Source organism: Anser brachyrhynchus (genome assembly GCF_964034855.1).
Source record: "Anser brachyrhynchus genome assembly, chromosome: 1".
Classification (NCBI taxonomy): domain Eukaryota; kingdom Metazoa; phylum Chordata; class Aves; order Anseriformes; family Anatidae; genus Anser; species Anser brachyrhynchus.
In genome coordinates, this window is record NC_137694.1 from 31,371,697 (window position 1) to 31,392,639 (window position 20,943).

A 20,943-nucleotide genomic window follows, 5' to 3' on the forward strand; every position below is an offset into this window, starting at 1 on the left:
TTTGGGAAATTCTTAGGCTAAAAAGATTCAACTGTCTCTACAGATCATTTTAGGAAAACCATGTTTGTTTCTTTTATCTTACAAGATTTTTGCTGTCATCTCCCAGAAGGTATCTGGCATTTCCAGGATTTGGAACAGGGCTCTAAACTGGAGTGAAAAGTGAGCCTGGAAGCAGACACGTACTACAATGCTTTTCCCATGAGTTTGGCTTTCAAGTGTCCAAATTGTAAATTAGTTTAGTCTCAGCAGAGACCTGTGAGAATGACTGCTGTGTTGTCTAAAACTTATATCTATACTGAGCATGCACCATCTTCTCCCAGTGCCATTCTATACCAAGAATGCATATTTGCTGTTTTCACAGGAAAAAAAAAAAAAAAAGTTACATCCTGGATTTGCTGAGCAGAATTTTTCCAGAGTTTTCCCACCTCTGCTCTTGCTTTTACAGACCCCAAAGAGCAGTAGCCTTATACACTGGGAGGAGATAAAGGAGAAGGGAATACAGCAGGAGGAGGCAGAGCCTGAAATCTTTACAACAGCATCATCAAATGGAGGATAAAGATTAAAAAAACACAGTAGTTTGTTGCCAAATCTGTTTGACATTCACTCACCTTTAACTGCTTAATTTTACAAACTTCAATTATTTTTGGCATGGGATTTTTATTTTATTTTGGAGGGAAAAGAGTTAACATACATACCTGAGCTTGAAAGGAAGGACAGAATTCCATTCTGGAAACAATGCAGTTCTCAGCTGTGATCTCCAACGTTAGTTTTTCTTTGTATGTATTTACATACTTTGTGTTCTTTCCAAATATATGAAACAATTGGAGCTGATTAGGTTGCAAGATGAGGGACATTTGATGTTGAGATTGTTGTTTTGCATCTGGACCTGTTTGATGAGAATTTGTTGGCCTCTGTGAAATAAGCTGGTCTGACTTGCATTTCTAAAGGGTATATCTTCAATTCATAATTATATCCATCAAGTCTGGCATAAACTATGAAAAATAATGATGACGCCAGCACAGAAGAAAGGGAAGGTAGTTTCACAGGAACATAGTTTAATTTACTTTTGTTCTCAGAGAACAGTATTGAAGAAGAAGTCAGTGAAGGAAGGTCAGCACTACTATTATCCACACTGTTCTGGTTTTCCTGATGCATATAAAACTTGATTTTGTGGTGCTCACTATTTAGCCTTTGCATTTTGAATGCAGTAGTTGTGTTGTAAATTCCTCTTCAGTTTGACTACTAATAAATAAGTGATTAATTTTCAAACTACCTATTTTTCAGAGGAAGGAAACAAAGGTTATGGACCCGTTTTTGAGGAGCAACCCATTGATACCATATATCCAGAAGAATCTTCAGATGGACAAGTTTCAATGAACTGCAGGGCTCGAGCAATTCCTTTTCCTACTTACAGGTAATCTCTCGTATTTCGATTGTCAGGTCTTATTGTGTTCTTTACTCCGTGAGTGTTTAAGTTTTTTGTATTAAATGATTGATTGTCCTAACAGGAAAAAAATGGTAGAGTTGCTGTTTTTTCAGTAAGAATCAACCTGGATTAAATTTGCCAAAATGTCTAGACAGTCTTGAAAATATTAAAGTCCTGTTGTTAATTGTTTTCAGCTTTTGAAAGGAATACTGATCCAGATGCAAAACATAAAAAAGCAACCTTTAAAAAGCACTTAAGAGGCCATCTTTCTATCTTACGTTAGGAATGACTAGAGTTCAAGTCCTTGTTCTTCTTGAATCAGAATAACTTTTTGATCCTATTTTACTCTGAAAGAAGGACTGGTGTTGAACCTGAATATTTTACATCTTATGTTGCTTCTTTGTCCACCATGTTGTAAAGAGACTGTCATGAATGTATAAAATTCACACATATGACCTCTTTCATGATAATTATGTTGTAATTAACAGAGCAGTTCTGCTTCATTGTGAGATCTCAGGCCAATAAACTCAATTATCTGCTCTATTTGTATGTATAGAGAAATGTACTTAAGGTTGTCATTATCCTGACTAATTCACAACCTAGTCATGAGCAGATAACTGTTGTCATCAAACTAAGGTCAGACACAATTTCTTGTCAGCAAAAAAGATACTTTTCCTTAAATTATCCTATGTTTGGTCCTGAACTTATTTGTCTTCCTGAAATTCATTCATGCTTCTAAGACAGAAAAAATCAGTTGAGTGTGCTGGCCATTCTTTCAAATCTGTTACACAATCATGGTCAAAACTTTGGAATTCTTCTACCAAAACAACTTAGCTAGTCTACATTGTCTTTTTTTTTTTTTTTGGTAATATATATTTACAGTTTGTCTACTTATACAGAATCACCTGTGACTGAAGGATTTGAGGGGCAGCTAGAATACCCTTTTTGAGTCTGATCTCTGGCTTTAGTATCTTTACAATCTCTACAAGCTTTTCTACATGGTATTTTGCTGTTGCACTTCTTTGCTGTCCCCATGCTTGGAGAGGACTGGAAGCCATGTAGCAGTGTGGAGAGATCAGATACAATTAAATTCAGAACCTTTCAAATAGACATACCCATCACTTCCAGTCCACCCAGACTCCCACTCTCTGCAAAAAGCTATATACACATAGCATATGGATAGTGATTATAAGCTCTACATAAATTTTGGGATTCTTCTTTATCTGTTATCAGTTCTGTGAAATCTAAATGAATAAAGTCACTCTGGAAGAATTGTCTTGCATCTCCAGAACTCTTCTATCTCGGATCATAGAATCAAAGAATGTCCTGAGTTGGAAGGGCCCAGTAAAGATCATTGAGTCCAACTCCTGGCTCCACACAGGACCACCCAAAAATCAGACCATGTGTCTGAGAGCACTGTCCAAACACTTCTTGAACTTTCTCAGGCTCGGTGCCATGACCACTGCCCTGGGGAGCCCGTCCCAGTGCCCGACCACCCTCTGGGTGCAGAACCTTTCCCTAACCCCCAGCCTGACCCTCCCTTGTCCCAGCTCCATGCCGTGCCCTCGGGTCCTGTCGCTGTCCCCAGAGAGCAGAGCTCAGCGCCTGCCCCTCCGCTTCCCTTGTGCGGGAGCTGCAGGCCGCCAGGAGGCCTCCCCTCAGCCTCCACGTATCTAAGCAGATGTGACAATTATTGCTGATAGCTGTTGTGAAAATAATTGCAATGCAAGACAAGGCTACTTTCTTTTTTTCATGATGCCATTATTTCAGTCTGCCTTAATGCATTGTATTCATTTCGTAGCCCTCCAATAGCTTTTCAGCCAAAATGTCCTGTTTTGGAGGTATGTAAGTCCTTCTTGACACTTCTGTTGTTTCTGACCATTTATCTTCTTAGTCTTCTTTTAGACATTTTTTAATTTACATTTTTTCTTAAGCTTTCGTCCACTCTTCTTTCAGTATTTGATGGCCCTTTCCCCTTGCTAAAGTTCAAATCCTAATGTGATTTATGCTCTTTCATTGTAGCATAAGCTGTACTCCCGACAGTTATTCCTCGGTATTTCTGCACAGGGGATTTATTATTTGTAATACAGATGTGTAGAATATCTCACAGGATTGAAGAGTGATACCCCTAAAATTGTATCAAAGCTAAATACTGTTTATTGCATCTTGAAAAGCTTGCCATTTAATTATTTATTTAATTAATTAGTTTGGTGGTTTCCTTCAGCTTCCAAACAAGTATTCTGTATATTTTGGTACAACTTTTCAATAAGGAAGGAACACATAGTGTATGCGGTCTCTTTTTCAAAAAGCAGTGCCTATGCTTAGCTTGGTACAAAAAGCAATCCACACTGCAAGACTTTTGTGATCATGAATGTTGCAGCTTTTCATGTTTGTGCTCAGTAAATGTGTAATTCCTTTCAAAGAAGATTGTGGGCCCCCCCTTGTGGAAACTGTAATGGATACAAGTTCTTGCGTACTGGTTCACACTCATTGTACTGTAATTTTCTTGAAATCAATAGAAGTTGTTAAGGGCCAGACTTCATCGACCGAGTTTCTCTTGTAGTCTGAAGGGAAAGTTACAGCAACTCAGGAGACCCACTGCAGAATTTTACAGTGATTAAGATGGGAGCGTCTAGCAATTTTCTGAATACAGAAGCAGCTCTTAAATCAGGTGTGACACTATTATTGTGCTGACTTCACTAGCAGTTTAGGCTTTATGAAACATTTTCATCCCCTATAGCAATTGTGCAAAAAAGTCCTGAAAATCTGACCTTCAAAGGTGCAGAGGAAGTATATCCTTAGCCAGTTTGGCCTTAAGTAGCTGTTTGACAATATGTTTACAGTCCCAGTGCTTGATCACTAGCTAGCTCATCAGTAGGCAGCTCAAGTGTCTGGTACTACATGGATCAAGTTTTAATGTATGTCCCATCTCTGAGAGGGCTGAAGCAGACTGAGACTGTTATATTTAAGACACCTATAAAGTTCACCAAATCTGTGGCTCCTGCTGAGGAAAAACTGAAAGCATACATAGTAGTGTATTAATAACTTCCTGTATAGTTTATCACAATTTAGGAATTATTTCTCAAATCATTTTGCTTACTAGGTTTGTTTTTGGGTGCCAAATCTTACGTCTGGCTTTTCTTTTTTCATAGGTGGAAACTCAACAACTGGGATATCGATTTAACAAAGGATCGCTACAGTATGGTGGGAGGCAGACTTGTTATCAATAATCCAGAGAAATCAAGGGATGCTGGAAAATATGTCTGCGTAGTATCGAATATCTTCGGAACTGTCAGAAGCAGTGAAGCAACTCTGAGTTTTGGATGTAAGCCAATGTTTACATCAAAACATAGAAATGTTACAGTTACCTCAAAATACCCAATGTTTTACATTTCCGTGTTTTCTGCTTGCATGTTCTGTAGCTGTATTACTCTGTAAAGAAGTCTTAAGTGTCTTAGTCTGCAGAGAACAACACAGAATAAGTTTTATCAACATTTTATGTTGTTTAGCATTCAGCTGGCATTCCAACCTTCTCAGTGAATTATTATTAAATTACTAGTTGAACTGACTCACAGAACCAGATCTTGAGATAATAATGCCCAGACTCTTTTTAAGTTGTGGTAGAGCCAAAGGGGAAATTGTCACTAAAGAGTGACACTAGTAGTGGCACGAAGTGATCAGGCACTGCTGCAGTGAAAGTACAAGTGGGGTGCCTGCAGAAAGGAGGGTATGGCACTCGGTAGTGAAGTGTGCTCCCTGACCGCTGGGCTGGGTGAAGACCATGCTGGGGGACATTTCTGTCAACTTCAGATGATCATGAACAAGTGTTGTGAATACCTCCGTATATGCAGACATACACTGTCATCTAATGGATGCATTGTAAAGAACTGAAGCACTGCGTGAAGATTAATGGAAAATTTTACTGACAGAAGACAGTTTGGGATTTTTTATTATTATTATTTTTTCTTAAAATGCTTTTTTTTCCTGGAAATATTTTTTTCATAAAAAACAAAAAAGGGACCCACTTATCTGGTGACCATTCATAAAGCTCTGTGTGCCCTTTAATTCTGACATTAAGTGCTTAGTGCCCCTTCTCTTTCAGCAGTCTCCATCAGCAGAACAGTTTCACTTTTACAGTGTTTCACTTCGTACTGTGATCAGAGATGAAGTGAAAAGTTCTGTTTCTGCCACTCATTGTAATACTGTGGGACTTCATATCTCAAGGAAGCTCAGGGGCTGTAAATAGTTGATCTAGTCTTAGTCTGTATTTTAGCTGGAGTATATTCTACTGTGAATAGAACACCAGGGTGTTATTTCTCTCTAATGGGGATAACATAAAAAATCAGTTTACAGGATATTTTTTGCTGTATTCAGTGACAGAGATACATGGTCTTCTACAAAGCAGGCATCAGTGGTGCCAGTCCTGAACAACCAGTAGGATAAGAGCTATGACAATAGCTGCAGCTACTGAAAAGCAAACAAATACATATAATAGGTAAAATGAGTAGAATCAAAACAGTCCAGGGCATGTTTTTATGACTAGCAGCTCACAAATTGCATGAGGTGAACACTGGTAGTTAGTGTACTGGACAACTATACTGAACAGAACCCTAATATCCAATATTTAAATATTCAAATGATAACAGGGCAAAAAGGGAAAGAATAGGAAAAAAAAAAAAAAAGATACCTGTAAACTGATAAATACTAGTTTAAAAATGGTACTGTAATTCTTCTTTACACTGTTGTGTTTCTTCCTTTCTTCTTTTTATGATCATCTCTAAAGAAAAATATTTACTTTAATAACCACTATGATAGTTTCAAAAGAATTAAATATACAGCTTCTATAGCTAATATGAGAAATAATCTTTAGTAGGTTTTTTGTTCTTTTGCTTGTGCAAACTGACGGAAAAATAGAAACAAACATTTAGAAGAGTTCAAGAAAATCTCAGCCATCTGTAAATGAGCAAGACCTTTTATTTTTGTCTTACTGTCAAATTTGCTGAAATTATGGAGCAAAAGTCACACTCTCATAAGCTTTATGTCAACTAACCCATCTGGGAACACTGTCTGTAGTAGATCTGGATTGGCCTCCAGGAAGAAAAGAAACAATTCTTTTTATCTCCAATGTTTTTTTAACCATTAAAATCTGTTTTTATTGTTACACATGTACTCCTGAAGGAAGGAATTTTATCCTGCAGGAATATTTAGTGGCTTTTTGGTGTGTGCTGAGCAAAATCACAAGCTGAAATACCATTCTATTTGCTGCAAAACACTTTCAGAAGAGTAAAATATAGCAATTTCGTAGCAGGGAGGCTTCAAGAATGACAACGAAGAGAAATTTTCATACTCTTTAGATGTTAGCTATATGTTTCTAAGAGTGCAATGATTATGCTAATTCTTTCATTCTAACTAAAAATGAATGTCTTCCAATTAAGAGTTCATGGAATCAGGCTTATTATAATTATTGAATAATAACCAAGTAATGCTTATGCAAAGAAGACATCAAGACCCAATCAGAGTTCAGAGCATTTCATAAGTGGGAAGAAGGTATACAATTACATCTCGAGAATTGGATGACATTCCTGCACCTGGCATAGACCATTCTATTTCTGTACTAACAGACATATATTTTACATATGCAAATTGCGTAGCCTATCTGCTATATTTAAATTTGTGGTGACTGTCCTAAAGTCTCAAAGGTTAGTCAAAGGACATTGTAAACAAAATGTCTAGATTTGAAATGTAAATTGCAAAATAGCTAAAATAACTAAAGAGCAGTGAAAAGTCTTCCTTTCATCAAACCCCATGCTCTCCAAATGCAAAGTATCAAATTAACAACAGATTTCTTTCTAATGATTGTCATTTATAATTTTTTCCTATTTCTGCAACATTTTAAAAACCAATCTGCCCCAATGAAAATAGAAATGAATAATAGTGGTAAGTTTACAAGATGATGAAAAGATCTGCAACAAGGGAAATAGATGTCTGCAGAAGAGAATGGTCAATATTTTGAAGAGAGAAGTAGTTGTGTAGTAGGGTCCATGCTGACAAATGGAATGGGAATATGCTCAACCTACTATAGATATTGTATGAATATAGGTATTCTAGTCTATGTAGAGAGCTTCTTTGGCTTTGATTACAAAACCTGTCTGGTAAAATTGCTAATTCTTACTAAGTCAGTCTGATATACTTAATTTCTTCTTTAACAAAGAATAATATTCTAAATGAATTGGAAGCCACTTGTGGAGAACTGAATACATTGTGCTAAGATACAGGGTAAAATTATATTAAATAATCATCAGAAGTCCTTAGAATGGCCCATATCAATGCCTACCTTGTACTGTCTAATGAAAAGATCCAGACAGTCACTGGGAAGATTATATTATCTTCTGGTCAGTTTGAGCAGAAGAAAGATTAGCATTTCAGAAGCTGGGAGAGGTGTCTTTCCGTAGATACTTATGTAACACTCCTTGAGTTTTTTTCCATGAATTAGATAAAGCATATTAATATTATGATTTAACTATGATATATTATATAATATATATATATAGTTATAATATATTATGTATATTATGCTATAATATTATAATATAAATAATCAGGATTTTTACAACTTCACTGCAGTTGGTGGCATATTGATGGTTCACAAGAGGCATTGTCTTCTTCAAGGTCTTTATAGTTTAATTTCAGATTGGATACAGAAAATGAGAATGGTAAGAAGAAGCAAAGTACAGTTATTGACCTAGTTAAAGGCTGTTAGGCAGCTCTTTGTCTTATCATTCCAGATACCATTACTGTTCTCCCATGGTCTGTGGGATGATGGGTAGCTCCACAAAGGATGTGTTTCTTTATACTTTTACAACAGTCCCTTTACCCATGCTGCAGTTGGTTTTAAAAGTGTCAGCTAAGGTTTCTCCTGAGATCTGAACCACTTCTGTCCCAAAGTTCTGGCACAAAAAGATTTCTTTGCACTAACTGTCACCAGTCCTTTGATGCTGGAATTGTCATGGAGGGCAGCCACATTAAGTTACGGCTCAATACTCACATTTTTGAAAATCCAATTAAAAGGTAACCTACAAACCTTTTACTTTCTTTTCCTGGGATTCCTTCTTCCAATGTACCTCACTTGGCTACTATTAGAGGTACAATCTGCACCATTTCTTTCTAGAATTTCTAGTTATGATGACTAAAATACTGTAAAAAATTCATTGCACTTAATGACAAAGTTAAAATGAGTAAAACTGGCATAATGCATCCACAGATACCTATCTGCCATATATTGTTGTATTTCTGTATTTATCTCTACAGGCTGAAAATAATTAAAAAAAAAAAAAACATTTTTATGGTAGTGAAAAACACAGTTTTACTCCCCCACCTTGTTTTAAACTAGATCTGGATCCCTTTCCGCCTGAGGAACGCTATGAGGTTAAAGTGCGAGAAGGTGTTGGAGCAGTGCTTCTTTGTGAGCCCCCTTACCACTACCCAGGTAACTCAGCAGTGATTCATTTTCTGTTGCTTAAGAATAAAAGACAAAAGAATATTTATTTTTAAAAGTTTCCTTTAAGTTTCCTTAAACAGTAACTTTTATGCAGCTTGAGAATCAGTGTTTAGGTTAGGTTTTTATTTTGAATATATGCTTGCACATATGTAAAGGACATGGTTGAATTTTCAGACAGTTTTTATTATTGCAAATAATATGACTCAAACTAATCTGGATAATGAAAGGTAGCCTTGGTGTACCACTCAGAAGATCTGAGTACATGTCACTGTGTCATTGTGTCATCCCAGACTTGCTGCTGGCCTTGGACAAAGCCCAGCTTCATTCCACCTAATGAACTCACCTCAACAGAAATGATCATGGCTTCTGTTAAGATCATGGAACAGCAGTAGGCACCCTCAGAGAGTCATAGATGAGATAATTTAAGCTCTGGAAATGCCTTTCTCTCAGCGTTAGCTGCTGAAGAGCTCTACAGGGATTATGCCTGTATCCTCAAGCATTTGCAGTTCCATCATGAGGGGTGAACTTGGCTGCTAGCATCTCTGTTACCGTATGTTGCTTGTCAAATAGGATAACATTTCAGTTTTCGTACTGTGTCTAAGTACTGTAAGGAGGTGAAGAACTGAGACATATTTCTAGTTAAAATATTCTCCGGTTTTGTCCAAATGACAAGACAGACAAAAGCTTCCCAGCTTCTCAGTTGGGTCAGGGCAAGACAGCTTCACATCTCCTCTCCACCCCACTCCCACTCCAGTGGAAAGGCTGGGCCTAAGGGGACCAGGTGACCAGTGGTCTGGACTCAAGGGAACAGCACCCTGGTGTCCAGTGTGGACAGCTAACAGCTGGCTACTGAGACGTGTGTATGAGTAAACACGCTTCTATAGCTGCCTTTCCCAAATAAAAGATGTGTTAGCTAGAAATTTAGAATGCGGTAATTCATATGCAGAGAGCATTCCACAGTTTAAGTAGCCGATATTATTGTTTTTTAATATTAACTAGAAAATGTTTTCCTCCAGATGACCTCAGTTATCGCTGGCTTCTAAATGAGTTCCCAGTATTCATCACTTTGGACAAACGACGATTTGTGTCCCAGACAAATGGCAATCTCTACATTGCAAATGTAGAAGCATCAGATAAGGGCAATTATTCATGTTTTGTGTCCAGCCCTTCGATAACAAAGAGTGTATTCAGTAAATTTATTCCACTTATTCCACAGACCGATCGTAAGTATTTATTGTAAATACTATGTACATGCAGTGCTCAATTTGTATTTTAATTTTGCTCATTCATAACTATTTTCAGCTCTGTGAGAAGAATTACATGGCAAGTCCTAACGGCTACTGTACATATGTTCTTTGGTTTTCCACATATAGAGGTCCAAATCATTGCTGTCCACAATGAGAACTCTGTGCAAGAAATCTCCCTGGATTCATTCACTAAATCCCTTTCATATAATTGAGAACAGAGTTTTCTCCATCTCTTTTATGTGATAAGCCCCTGTACTCATCTCAAAATCTTTAATATACTTTATGGTCTTGGCAATGGTTCAAAAGGGTATGACTGGAAAGAAGAAACTTTATATAGATGCTAATAAACAGTTTCAGGATTGTGTTTTTTTCTAACAAATCTCCCATGAAAATAGAAAACCCTTCAGGCTGTTAAAATCTGCTATTGAATGGTGACCTAAAGGCCCTGCATCTCACCATCCAATCTATCTATTCAGTTTTGGTGCTAGATTAGCCTCTGCCATTTCATGAAAATTGCATATTTTGCAAGTGGTAACCGGGTTCCCTCTTGTCACTTTAGACTGTCAGTCACTAGTCTTATAAACTGATCATCAGGATTTCAGTGCCTCTTATATTTGTTAGATTTCCCATATTACAGTAAAGAACTATGACTGAATTTGGGTGATTACAAATCAGTGAACTTTGTCCGAATTTTCCATGGCCAATACTCACACTGAGATCTTCATCTAGAACTGCAAGAGGAGTCCCACAGAGATCACCAGTAGGTAGATTTGATTGCATTACATACCTGTGCCCTCTTTAAGCTGTATGTAGCTCCTTTGTGCCATTAGTAAGAGAATACTGAGTTTAAATTCACAATAATTCAGAATATTTCATCCAGTAAAAGAATCTGTGAAAAATAGAGGCTCGGGTTTTTGTCTGCCCCCACACAGGACATCATCATACTCCAAATGCTAATAAATGAGTTTTTGTTGAAGTATTGTGCTGTAAAAAAAATGTTAGACATTACTGTCCAGAGACAATTAGTTGCTGAATAAAACAATTCTGCCTTACTATGTGCTGCATCAGACTTCATAGACAGCAAGGCTATCATGCACTCTAATGAAGACTTTTGTCTGGAATTTTAAAAAGGGTTTTCTTGAACTGTGGAAGTTTTAATACATATGTTTGTTTTTACCATGCATTTTCTGAGAATCTGTTATTTTCATGTCAGGTGCAAAAGTGTATCCTGCTGATATCAAGGTGAAGTTCAAGGACACGTATGCTCTCCTGGGGCAAAATGTGACACTGGAGTGTTTTGCTCTTGGGAAGTAAGTATGTACTAAAGTTATTGTAGAGCACTGTTTGCTTTCATGTTTCAGGGAACAAAAATATATGTTTCATCATCAAATACTTTTTTGTAGTCTGCAATTTAACAGCCACTTCTAGAACATGCTGATTTGTACTTTACTGTACCTTTTCAAGTCCGGTTCCTGAACTCAGATGGAGTAAATACCTTGAACCTATGCCAGCCACTGCTGAGATAAGCATGTCTGGTGCAGTTCTTAAGATCTTTAATATTCAGTATGAAGATGAAGGACTTTATGAGTGTGAGGCTGAAAACTATAAAGGAAAAGATAAACATCAAGCAAGAGTTTATGTGCAAGGTAGGTAGAAAAAATTTATTCTTCATGATCTATGTTGCTTTTAATTATTTTGGAAGTATCCGTGTTTTCACACTTGATATCAGTGCTGACTCATTACATCATCCTGACCCACTGCTATTTGAGTTAATAAAACAAAGTCAAAGCCCGTGGATTGAATGTCAAGCGTAACATTCATGTATTAATTGAACAACTGCTTGGTTTGCCTGGTTATGGTAGCTGCATGTACACCTTGACAGCAATGTGTGTTTGTATTGATATAATTATGCGTAATGGGAATTAATTAATAGATTTAGAGTAATTGAAGTGAAAGAACTGCCAGGAAGAAAAATAGACCATTAGGTTTGTTATGCTTTCTTGTTTCTGCATTTTGTCTTTTCTATCTATCTTAGCTCTGTCTCATATTAGCTACAGTCAATTCTTTGTTTCTCCTATGTCCCCTCCTCTCATGCATTTGGTTAAAGGAGGGACCAAAAAATTTATCTTACAACTATAGTGGAAACATCTCAAGTATCCAGACTCCTTGACTGAGACTTACACCACAATTTGTGGCATGAAAAAATTCTGTATAACATCTGAATTCACTTCAGAAGAATTCTGTCTCATTTCACAGGCAATAAAGAACATCATCTGAGTTAAGATCCTCAGTTAAGCACTTGAACTTCATTGGGATAAATCAAAATTGGCATAGGAAGATTGTTACTGCTTGTTTTAAGTTGATAAATTAATTCATTTGCTTAGCAAGAGCAAAAATAATGGGACGTTTTCCATATTATTAAGTATATTTTCTGAGCCAAGAGAATATTTCTTAGAAAACCTTTCAGTATCTAACTGTCTTTGCTCAATTTCATGTCATTTAACTACCATTTATATGACATTACTGAATAATTTACATGTTGTATAATCCACAGGTCACTGTAACCGGTAACGTCTTATATCTCTTGGACATTTGTGAACCATTATTACAATTTCATATTTTATGCTCATTAAAAAATGAGTTGTAGTTATTTTGGCTCTATGTGGTAAAAGAGAAACACCTTCACTTAATTCTTTCTTTTGCTGGTATATTGATGCACTGCTAAGTTATAATTATGCCTGTTAAGTATCATGGGAAAAACAGTGGAATTAATAGATCATAATGCTAGTTAAGTACAGATCTGATATATTTACAAGGCATCATATTTTGTTTTGTTTTTGTGTTTTATTTATTCTTCAGCCTCTCCAGAGTGGGTAGAACATATCAATGACACAGAGAAGGATATAGGCAGTGACCTCTACTGGCCTTGTGTAGCTACAGGCAAGCCTATTCCAACAATTAGATGGTTGAAGAACGGTGCCTCGGTAAGTATACTGCCATAGGTAATGCAGGATTGATAGGCTAGCTGATGGAAATGATTTTTTGAAGCATGCATTATTAAGAAGTAAAAGAAATTGAATTATAATGATACAAATTTCTTCTGCTTCCACATGCATTAAGGATTAAAATCTATTTTTGAAAGTTTTGTGTCCATCTTCTCGTCAGTTTTGAAATGCATTTTTTCTCACTATTTAGTATTCAGCTCTGAATTCTGACCTTGTCTTTTGACCACATATTTGGGGGGTGGATTTTCCTTTTTTCTCTGGTCCTTTATAAGTAAATGCTATTTTCTTCTCTCTAGATGAAGGCCTAGATGAAAAGGTGATGAAAAATCATCAGCTTCTCTCTAAAAATAATCCTTTTTACCACATTAAACCTAAATGCATCTTTAAAAAATGTAAAATGGAATGGAGTCAGCGCAGACAAGGAGATAGAATCATTTTACAACGATCAGTGATGTTCCTATATCATGTACTTTTTCACATTTTTTCTAGTCACAGAACATTGCAAAATTCCATTTTTTTAGGTGATGTGAAGTGTAAACGAGTACCGTTTGATAATTTAAGTTTATTGCTCTGGATTTTTTTTTTAACAAAGTAGATTTTCAGCCCAGGCATTTCAACGTGCATTTAATATCCCTTGCTGGTACTGTGTGATGAGCTGCTAGAGAACACAGTAGAAGACTGCATCTGTTGAGCTGTGGTGACACTGGTCTTGGTATGCAAACAAAAGAATACAATGAGGCAGAGTTTCTTTGGCTGTGTATTGTAAGAAAAAAATAGGAGGTTGGAGGAAGAATAGGGACATCACCATCTGCCATATGGAAATGGCTTAAACCAGAAGAAAAACTAAGCTTCTGTAGTTATTACAAACAAGTAATTGAACAAGTAAATTACTTGACAGTCCCCACTACATTTGGGTTTCACTGACAAAATCTATATACTGGATTGCACAAAGCACTGTGTAATTCTCCAGTAAGACACCACCAGACTATGCTGTATGTTAATGTTATGATTTCCAAATGGAAAATAGCAAAAATATTTAAATTACATTGAGAATATAGCTTGTTTCTGAATCATATATTTTTAATTAGGTATTTCATTTAGTACAAAACAAATTCCTTGTAAAAAATCTGATCTATATGTATTTAAATAAAACTATACAAGAAATATGAGTCTTTTAATCTATTATTTTTTCAGATAAATGTTATTCCTTTAACTTTCCAATGCTCCACACACTCCAAGTGACTCATATACAAATTTAAAGCATTTCAAAAGAATTTTCACAAGAAGAATTTTTAACATGGTCTTTCAAAAAACAATTGACATCTATTTATAATTTACAAAATATCCCACCTCCTTTTGAGCTTTTTTATACACTTTTTTTTTTTTTTTTTAGAAATAGATCAAGTACTTTATTTTGGTTTACAGATTTTATATATATATATATATACATATATATGTATGTATATATATAAAGAGTAACATAGAATGGTTTATACTATCTCCCAGAAGAATGTTTGGAAAAAGTCATATCTAATTCGGACTTGCTTTGACCTCTTACTGTTGTAAAAAAAATATACATACAGAATAACATTCTGAACACTGGGCACAATGAAAAAAGACTTATGTGCATAAAACATTTAATTTCTAGTTTATTTTTTCTGTATCAGTAGTGCTTGAGCTGGTATGGTAACAATGGACTGAAGAATAGATGTGTCTGTCTAGTGCCACTCAGCTGTGATTTTTCCAGGAAAATATTGACACTGATTCTTTCTTTCTTTAGAATTAAGAAGGTGAATGTACATTGCCATAAAGATGGAAATGTAGCAGGGACAAAAAGAAAATCTCATCAGTACCTTAATGTTATGTGAGGGACTCTCTTCTGAACACAGGCACTGAAAAAAAAGTGAAGAAATGGGAATGGGCATGAATTCATCAGTATATGTTGTCTATATGAATATCTTGTTTTTTTATTGATTGTGTTTTAGTTCCGGAAAGGTGAACTAAGAATTCAAAGTCTGACCTTTGAAGATGCTGGCATGTATCAGTGTATAGCAGAAAACACACATGGAATTATTTATGCAAATGCTGAACTGAAGATTGTGGGTCAGTGAGATTATTTGCTGTATATACTACTTGAGATTCGAGTCTTATTTGCAGGAATTGCTTGGTAACAAATTTCTGTGAGCATGAGGGGAAAGAACACTCACTGAATCTAGGTGAGATGGGGTTTATTTGAGCTCTCTAGTAAGGTTTTGACAACACGAGCAATCAAGATACTAATTTATGGAAATTGTTATTACTGTATTTTTTCTGATATTTGCTTGCTGCTATTATCACACAGAGGAAATGATAGTGCAGAAATTATATGAAGTGCATAGAGTTGCTGACTACCCTGTTAAGCTTGCAAAACATGTTGAGAAGTGTTTTCTTTTTTTGCTCACCTACACTCCTCTGTTGGGCAAAATTCGCTTTTTTAGAAGCTGTGTTGTCAGGCACCTGGCCTTTGAAAATCTTTCTCTTCACTCTTCCGTTTGCTTTTGCCTTCTATAGCTCATTAAGATCAGTTTCAATATTTGTGTGTGACATAGCTGTCCCATTTGATGGGTAGATATAGTTATTAACCCATTGTATTTTCCAAAGCATCATCCTTTAATAGGAAGCTAGACTTTCAGATCCAGAGTGCACAGGCTTAAAATAATTTCTGACCTTTACACTGATGACATTAGTGCAGATGCACTGGCTATTTGACATGGCTTCCATAGGAGATTTCCTTGGAGTAGTTACCCTGTGTTCTTTCCATCTCAAACTCACATCCAGACTTTCCCAAGAGCAATATTTGACTTCCCCAACCCATTGCACAATACTTCATCCTTTACTATTTCTCCATAGCCATTTACTCACTGCCAGCCTGGATTACCCAGAAATGAGCACTTTTTGCATTGAGCGTTTTCAAACATCATTGTTGGTAAGATGTAGATGTTTAAGCAGACTTCTCTGTACTTCTATAATTAACTAAAAGCCATATTTCCCCAAGCTGTGCACATATTTGCTGGCATGGTTAATAGTGATGGTACACTGAAATACAAAGTAATTAAAAGTATTTTTTTCTCATATTTAGTTATAAATAAAGAAAAAAATAGTAAGCAAAAGTCTGACCTAAGGTACATAAGTGTGATGCTTGCTACAGTCATCTCTAATTACAGTTGTACATCTCAGGGAGCACTTAAAGATAGCTGGCCAAACAGAAAACTAGAAAGAGAGAGAAGGGAACAACTGAAAGTTGCTAGATAAGAGTTTAAAGCCACTGAAAAGTAAAACAACATACAATTTGAAAGTATAATTGACTGAGCAACTTCTTACAGAAGTTGGGCTCTTGGAATCTAAATTTTACTAGGACTGATCAAAAGGCCTTTGAAAAGGAGTAACTTTCTATTGATTTCAGTGGGCTTTGATCTTCTTAGATTAAACTTAGATGGAGGTTTAGAAGTGAACAAAAAGAAACTTCTGCTATAACACAGTATGTAACTACACAGTGATCTTCGCTGTTTCTTTTAGATCACCATCTGCTTCTCACCACATCTTTGTATCATTAATATTTTTCTCACTGGTCCGAATAATGGACATTTATATACAATTCAATATTTTTGATTATATATATTTTTTAATGTTGCAAACAAATTGTGTTCTTCAGAAAAGGCACTAACAGCAGTACTCGTGTTAATTTTTGCTTTCAGCTTCACCTCCTACTTTTGAACTGAACCCTATGAAGAAGAAAATCCTAGCAGCTAAAGGGGGGCGTGTTATCATTGAATGCAAACCTAAAGCTGCTCCTAAGCCAAAATTCTCCTGGAGCAAAGGAACTGAATTGCTTGTAAATGGGAGCCGGTTAGTATTGACTGTTAGTGGACACTATGAATCTTAAAATTGCTGTCTTATGTTTGTATTTATCGTGCAGGCTAGTCCTCATTTTTGAAGAGTTCATGGGCAGGAGAATGTGTAGTTTCGGGAAAATGATATGCCAAAATGTTACTAGCAGTGTGGATCCATAGAGCTAGCAGGGCGTGCAACTTTAGCCAGTCTGTTTGTTGTTCACATTTCAGAATTGAATTGTATTACAAAACTTTTAGAAAAATATTTAAATGATTTCTAGTAAATAGAAGTACACTCTCTTGCTCCAGCAATGTGAGGCATCTAATCATGCCACAATCTATTTAAATATTTTTGGGTTATAGGGGTGTTTATAAATGTAGCAGTTAGAGATGAGCTTCCAAGAGATGAGTGTGGTGTCTTTTAACACTAACAGTTCCAACTGAAATTATTTCTTTCTGATCTAAATGTTTTATTTCCCTTGCTGTAATTTTTGCACTTTCAATAGCATACGAATCTGGGATGATGGGAGCCTGGAGATTATCAATATCACAAAGCTGGATGAAGGTCGCTACACCTGTTTTGCAGAAAATAACCGAGGAAAAGCTAATAGCACTGGTGTTCTAGAAATGACAGGTAAACCTCTAAATTGCATTAGTTTGCTTCAGGTAGTATCCCACAATTAAAAATCACTATTTTTTGTCCCAGCATTGCAGTACTTTTGCAAGCCACTTTATATGTTTTCTTTCTAATTTAGTTGCTCTTTTAAAAATGAATTGCACTTTTAAAATGTATTGCACAGTAGAAACTGGTTACATGTGCACCATGTCAGAAATTGCACCTCAATTTTCAGGGCTTATTAAATCTAGTCTGTTAAATTGACACATTCTGATGCCCTCATTCAACTTGGTAGCTTAGCTCAAGCACAAATCTAGGATCATGGCTGGAAGAGAGAAATGGGACTCCTATTGACCATCTTTAATTTATTTTTTTAAATTTTTTTTTCCTCTGGTGAGGTAAACAAGACTGAGAAAGCATTGCAGTTAAATAAACATGCATTAAAATTGTGAGATAGGAGTATATAGCCATATAGTTGAACTACTAAATTCCTTTCCCTTAAAGATATTAGTATTTACTGACTGAATACTGATTGAATATCCATAACTGTGTTTTTTAAATCTGATGTCAAGTAATAAATAGCTGTAGAATTAAGACAGGAAAGATGACGTTCATGAACAGTTATGTCTACAAAGTCTTACTGATTGTAGAAGAGTCATTTATTAAATACACTTTTTAATGTCTGTTCCAGAAGTCATGCTGGATGTGGCAGCTCAATAACACATCATTGATATACTAATGTAAGAATTAATCTGTATCATCAGATCTGTATCATCAAAAGCATTTTTATAGATGATTTATTGTACTAAGAGGAAGTTAGATCCAGTTGGAGGCTGGTCACCAGTGGTGTCCCCCCAGTATTGCTGCCAGTTCTCTTCAATATCTTTATCAATGATCTGGATGCAAGTGCACCCTCAGTAAGTTCTCAGATGACACCAAGTTAGGTGTGATTGTTGATCTGCTCTATGGTAGGAAGGCTCTGCAGAGGGATCTTGATAGGCTGGACTGATGGGCTGAGGCCAACTGTATGAGGTTCAACAAGACAAAGTGCTGGGTCTTGCACTTGAGGCACAACAACCCCATGCAATGCTACAGGCTGAGGGATGGGTGGCTGAAAAGCTGCCCGGTGGAAAGGAATCCAGGGGTTTTGGTTGAATATGAGCCAGCAGTGTGCTCAGATGGCCAAGAAGGCCAACAGCATCCTGGCTTGTGTCAGAAAGTGTGGCCAGCAGGATTAGGGAAGTGATTGTCCCTCTGTACTCGGCTCTGGTGAGGCCACACCTTGAGTACCGTGTTCAGTTTTGGGCCCCTCACTACAAGAAGGACATCGAGGCCTTGGAGTGTGTCCAAAGAAGAGCAGTGAACCTGCTGAAGGGTCTGGAACACCGGTCTTTTAAGGAGTGGCTGAGGGAACTGGGGTTGTTTAGCACAGAGGAAAGGAGGCTCAGGGGAGACCTTATCGGTTTCTACAATTACCTTACAGGAGGCTATAGCAAGGTGGGGATTGGGCTCTTCTCCCAAGCACCAAGTGATAAGACAAGGGGAAACGGCCTCAAGTTGTGCTAGGGGAGGTTTAGGTTTCATATTAGGAAAAAATTCTTCACTGAAAGCGTTGTGGAGCATTGGAACAGTCTGCCCAGGGAAGTGATTGAGTCACCATCCCTGGAGGCATTCAAAGGATGTGTAAATGCGGTGCTTAGGGACATGGGTTAGTGGTGGACTTGGCAGTGCTAGGTTAACTGTTGGACATGATGAACTTTGAAGTCTTTTCCAACCTGTGCTTCTGTGATTCTATGCTATTGTAAGTCTTTATTTTGACTAATTAGATCTTTTCAATGTTTGCAGTTACTCTTTATCATCTTCTGCAGTTTTACATGTCCTAGTATTACCCTCAGCCATTTAATTATCTTGAAAGGTTATATAAATAAATATCCAGCCCCTTTATAGTCCAGTCATACCTTCTAAAATCAAGATGAACATTTGCATAGTAGATCTGCACAGTGAAACAATTAAACCATAGCTTTATGAACTATATAAACTAGGTATAAAAAAGTTCTAAATTTTGGAGTATTCTGCTCTGATTCGTCTAAAAAGGGATACCAAAGGACTAAGATGCCTCCCTTACATCACAGCAGAAACAGAATGTTCAGATGATATATTTCAAAATTATTTTCACATTGCAGATAGTTATAAGTGTTGACTAAGAATGCTTTGAAAATGGCATTTCTAAGCACTTTGTGTGGCTCATAAAACTTTTCAGACATTGTTTGTGACTACAAGAAATTTAAAAGTTAAACTGAAGTTGATAGGCACTGTAAAGTCTGATGGCCTTTCCCACATGCTATTTTTTCAGTGCTTCTGGACCACTGTTTCAGCAACTTCCTAGACTGGTAGTTCTTTATGTAAACATTTATTAACTCACTGATAGTAGAACCAAACACTGAATATAGAAGCATAGTATTAGAGTGCATCAGTTATCCTAAAACGTGTCTATAGCAAGGGTTTTAGAGATCAGATGTTAACAGGTTGCTCCAAGCACTGAGATACTCCAATCTGAGATACTGAGTAGTTGTGCCATACTCATAGTCTCGGGATTAGGCACTTTTTGGATTACTAGAGTAGGACCTGGCTAAAGGTTTCTCTCCAAGTCAGAGTGACAAGAAATGTTAGGTTTATTGAAGATACTTTGCAGTTACATTTATAATACGGTGTAGTGTGTGCTTTGGAGCACACTGAAACCTGGATCTTAACTGGTGGCAGTAGCTCTTCTGACTATCATCTTCCAGGTTTTGGCACCCACTCTCATAGTTGTGGGAAGTTATTATATGCCGTGGTGTGAGGAGCAAATATTCAGTGGCTTTTTGTTTCATGATTGTATCTGAGAGAAAAGGAACAAGTATCACAAGTATCCAGTGAGTTTCTTCCAGGATCGTGTCACTAATTTGCCATAAATTTGATGCATGTACCAAGATCTCTAGCAAGCATTGAACTCTCTGCCTTTTTTTTTTTTGTTTCTGTAATGATAAGAGACATTGCTGAGGGGTGTACAGCTTTCTTCCTTTTCTTGTATTCATTTTCTTTCCATGTGTAGTTATTTGTATAGTTTGTTATACATCCCTTATATTGTTTCTCAGCAGAGAAATTAAGATCTCGGTTCCTGCAATGCTGTAATGGAAATTTGACTCAGCCTGACAACTGAGTAGAACTTTCTGTTTGTGAAAGAGACAGGTTTTTAAACATAATAAATACTATAATTAAAAAAAGAAATACAACACAGGTCAC

General features: G+C 36.5%; 1 protein-coding gene across 10 annotated transcripts in view; it reads left to right on the top strand.

Annotated features, from left to right (window-relative positions):
• Positions 1–20,943, top strand: part of CNTN1 (contactin 1) — a 249,919-nt gene that overhangs the window by 167,923 nt on the left and 61,053 nt on the right. For all 10 annotated transcript variants that reach the window (XM_080570117.1, XM_080570109.1, XM_080570116.1 and 7 more), the window contains 10 exons: positions 1,285–1,414; positions 4,579–4,751; positions 8,817–8,912; positions 9,941–10,147; positions 11,385–11,481; positions 11,636–11,817; positions 13,031–13,155; positions 15,162–15,279; positions 16,911–17,061; positions 17,552–17,679. In XM_080570117.1, the coding sequence (XP_080426243.1) occupies positions 1,285–1,414; positions 4,579–4,751; positions 8,817–8,912; positions 9,941–10,147; positions 11,385–11,481; positions 11,636–11,817; positions 13,031–13,155; positions 15,162–15,279; positions 16,911–17,061; positions 17,552–17,679 (1,407 nt within the window). The remainder of the gene's footprint in view (positions 1–1,284; positions 1,415–4,578; positions 4,752–8,816; positions 8,913–9,940; positions 10,148–11,384; positions 11,482–11,635; positions 11,818–13,030; positions 13,156–15,161; positions 15,280–16,910; positions 17,062–17,551; positions 17,680–20,943) is intronic.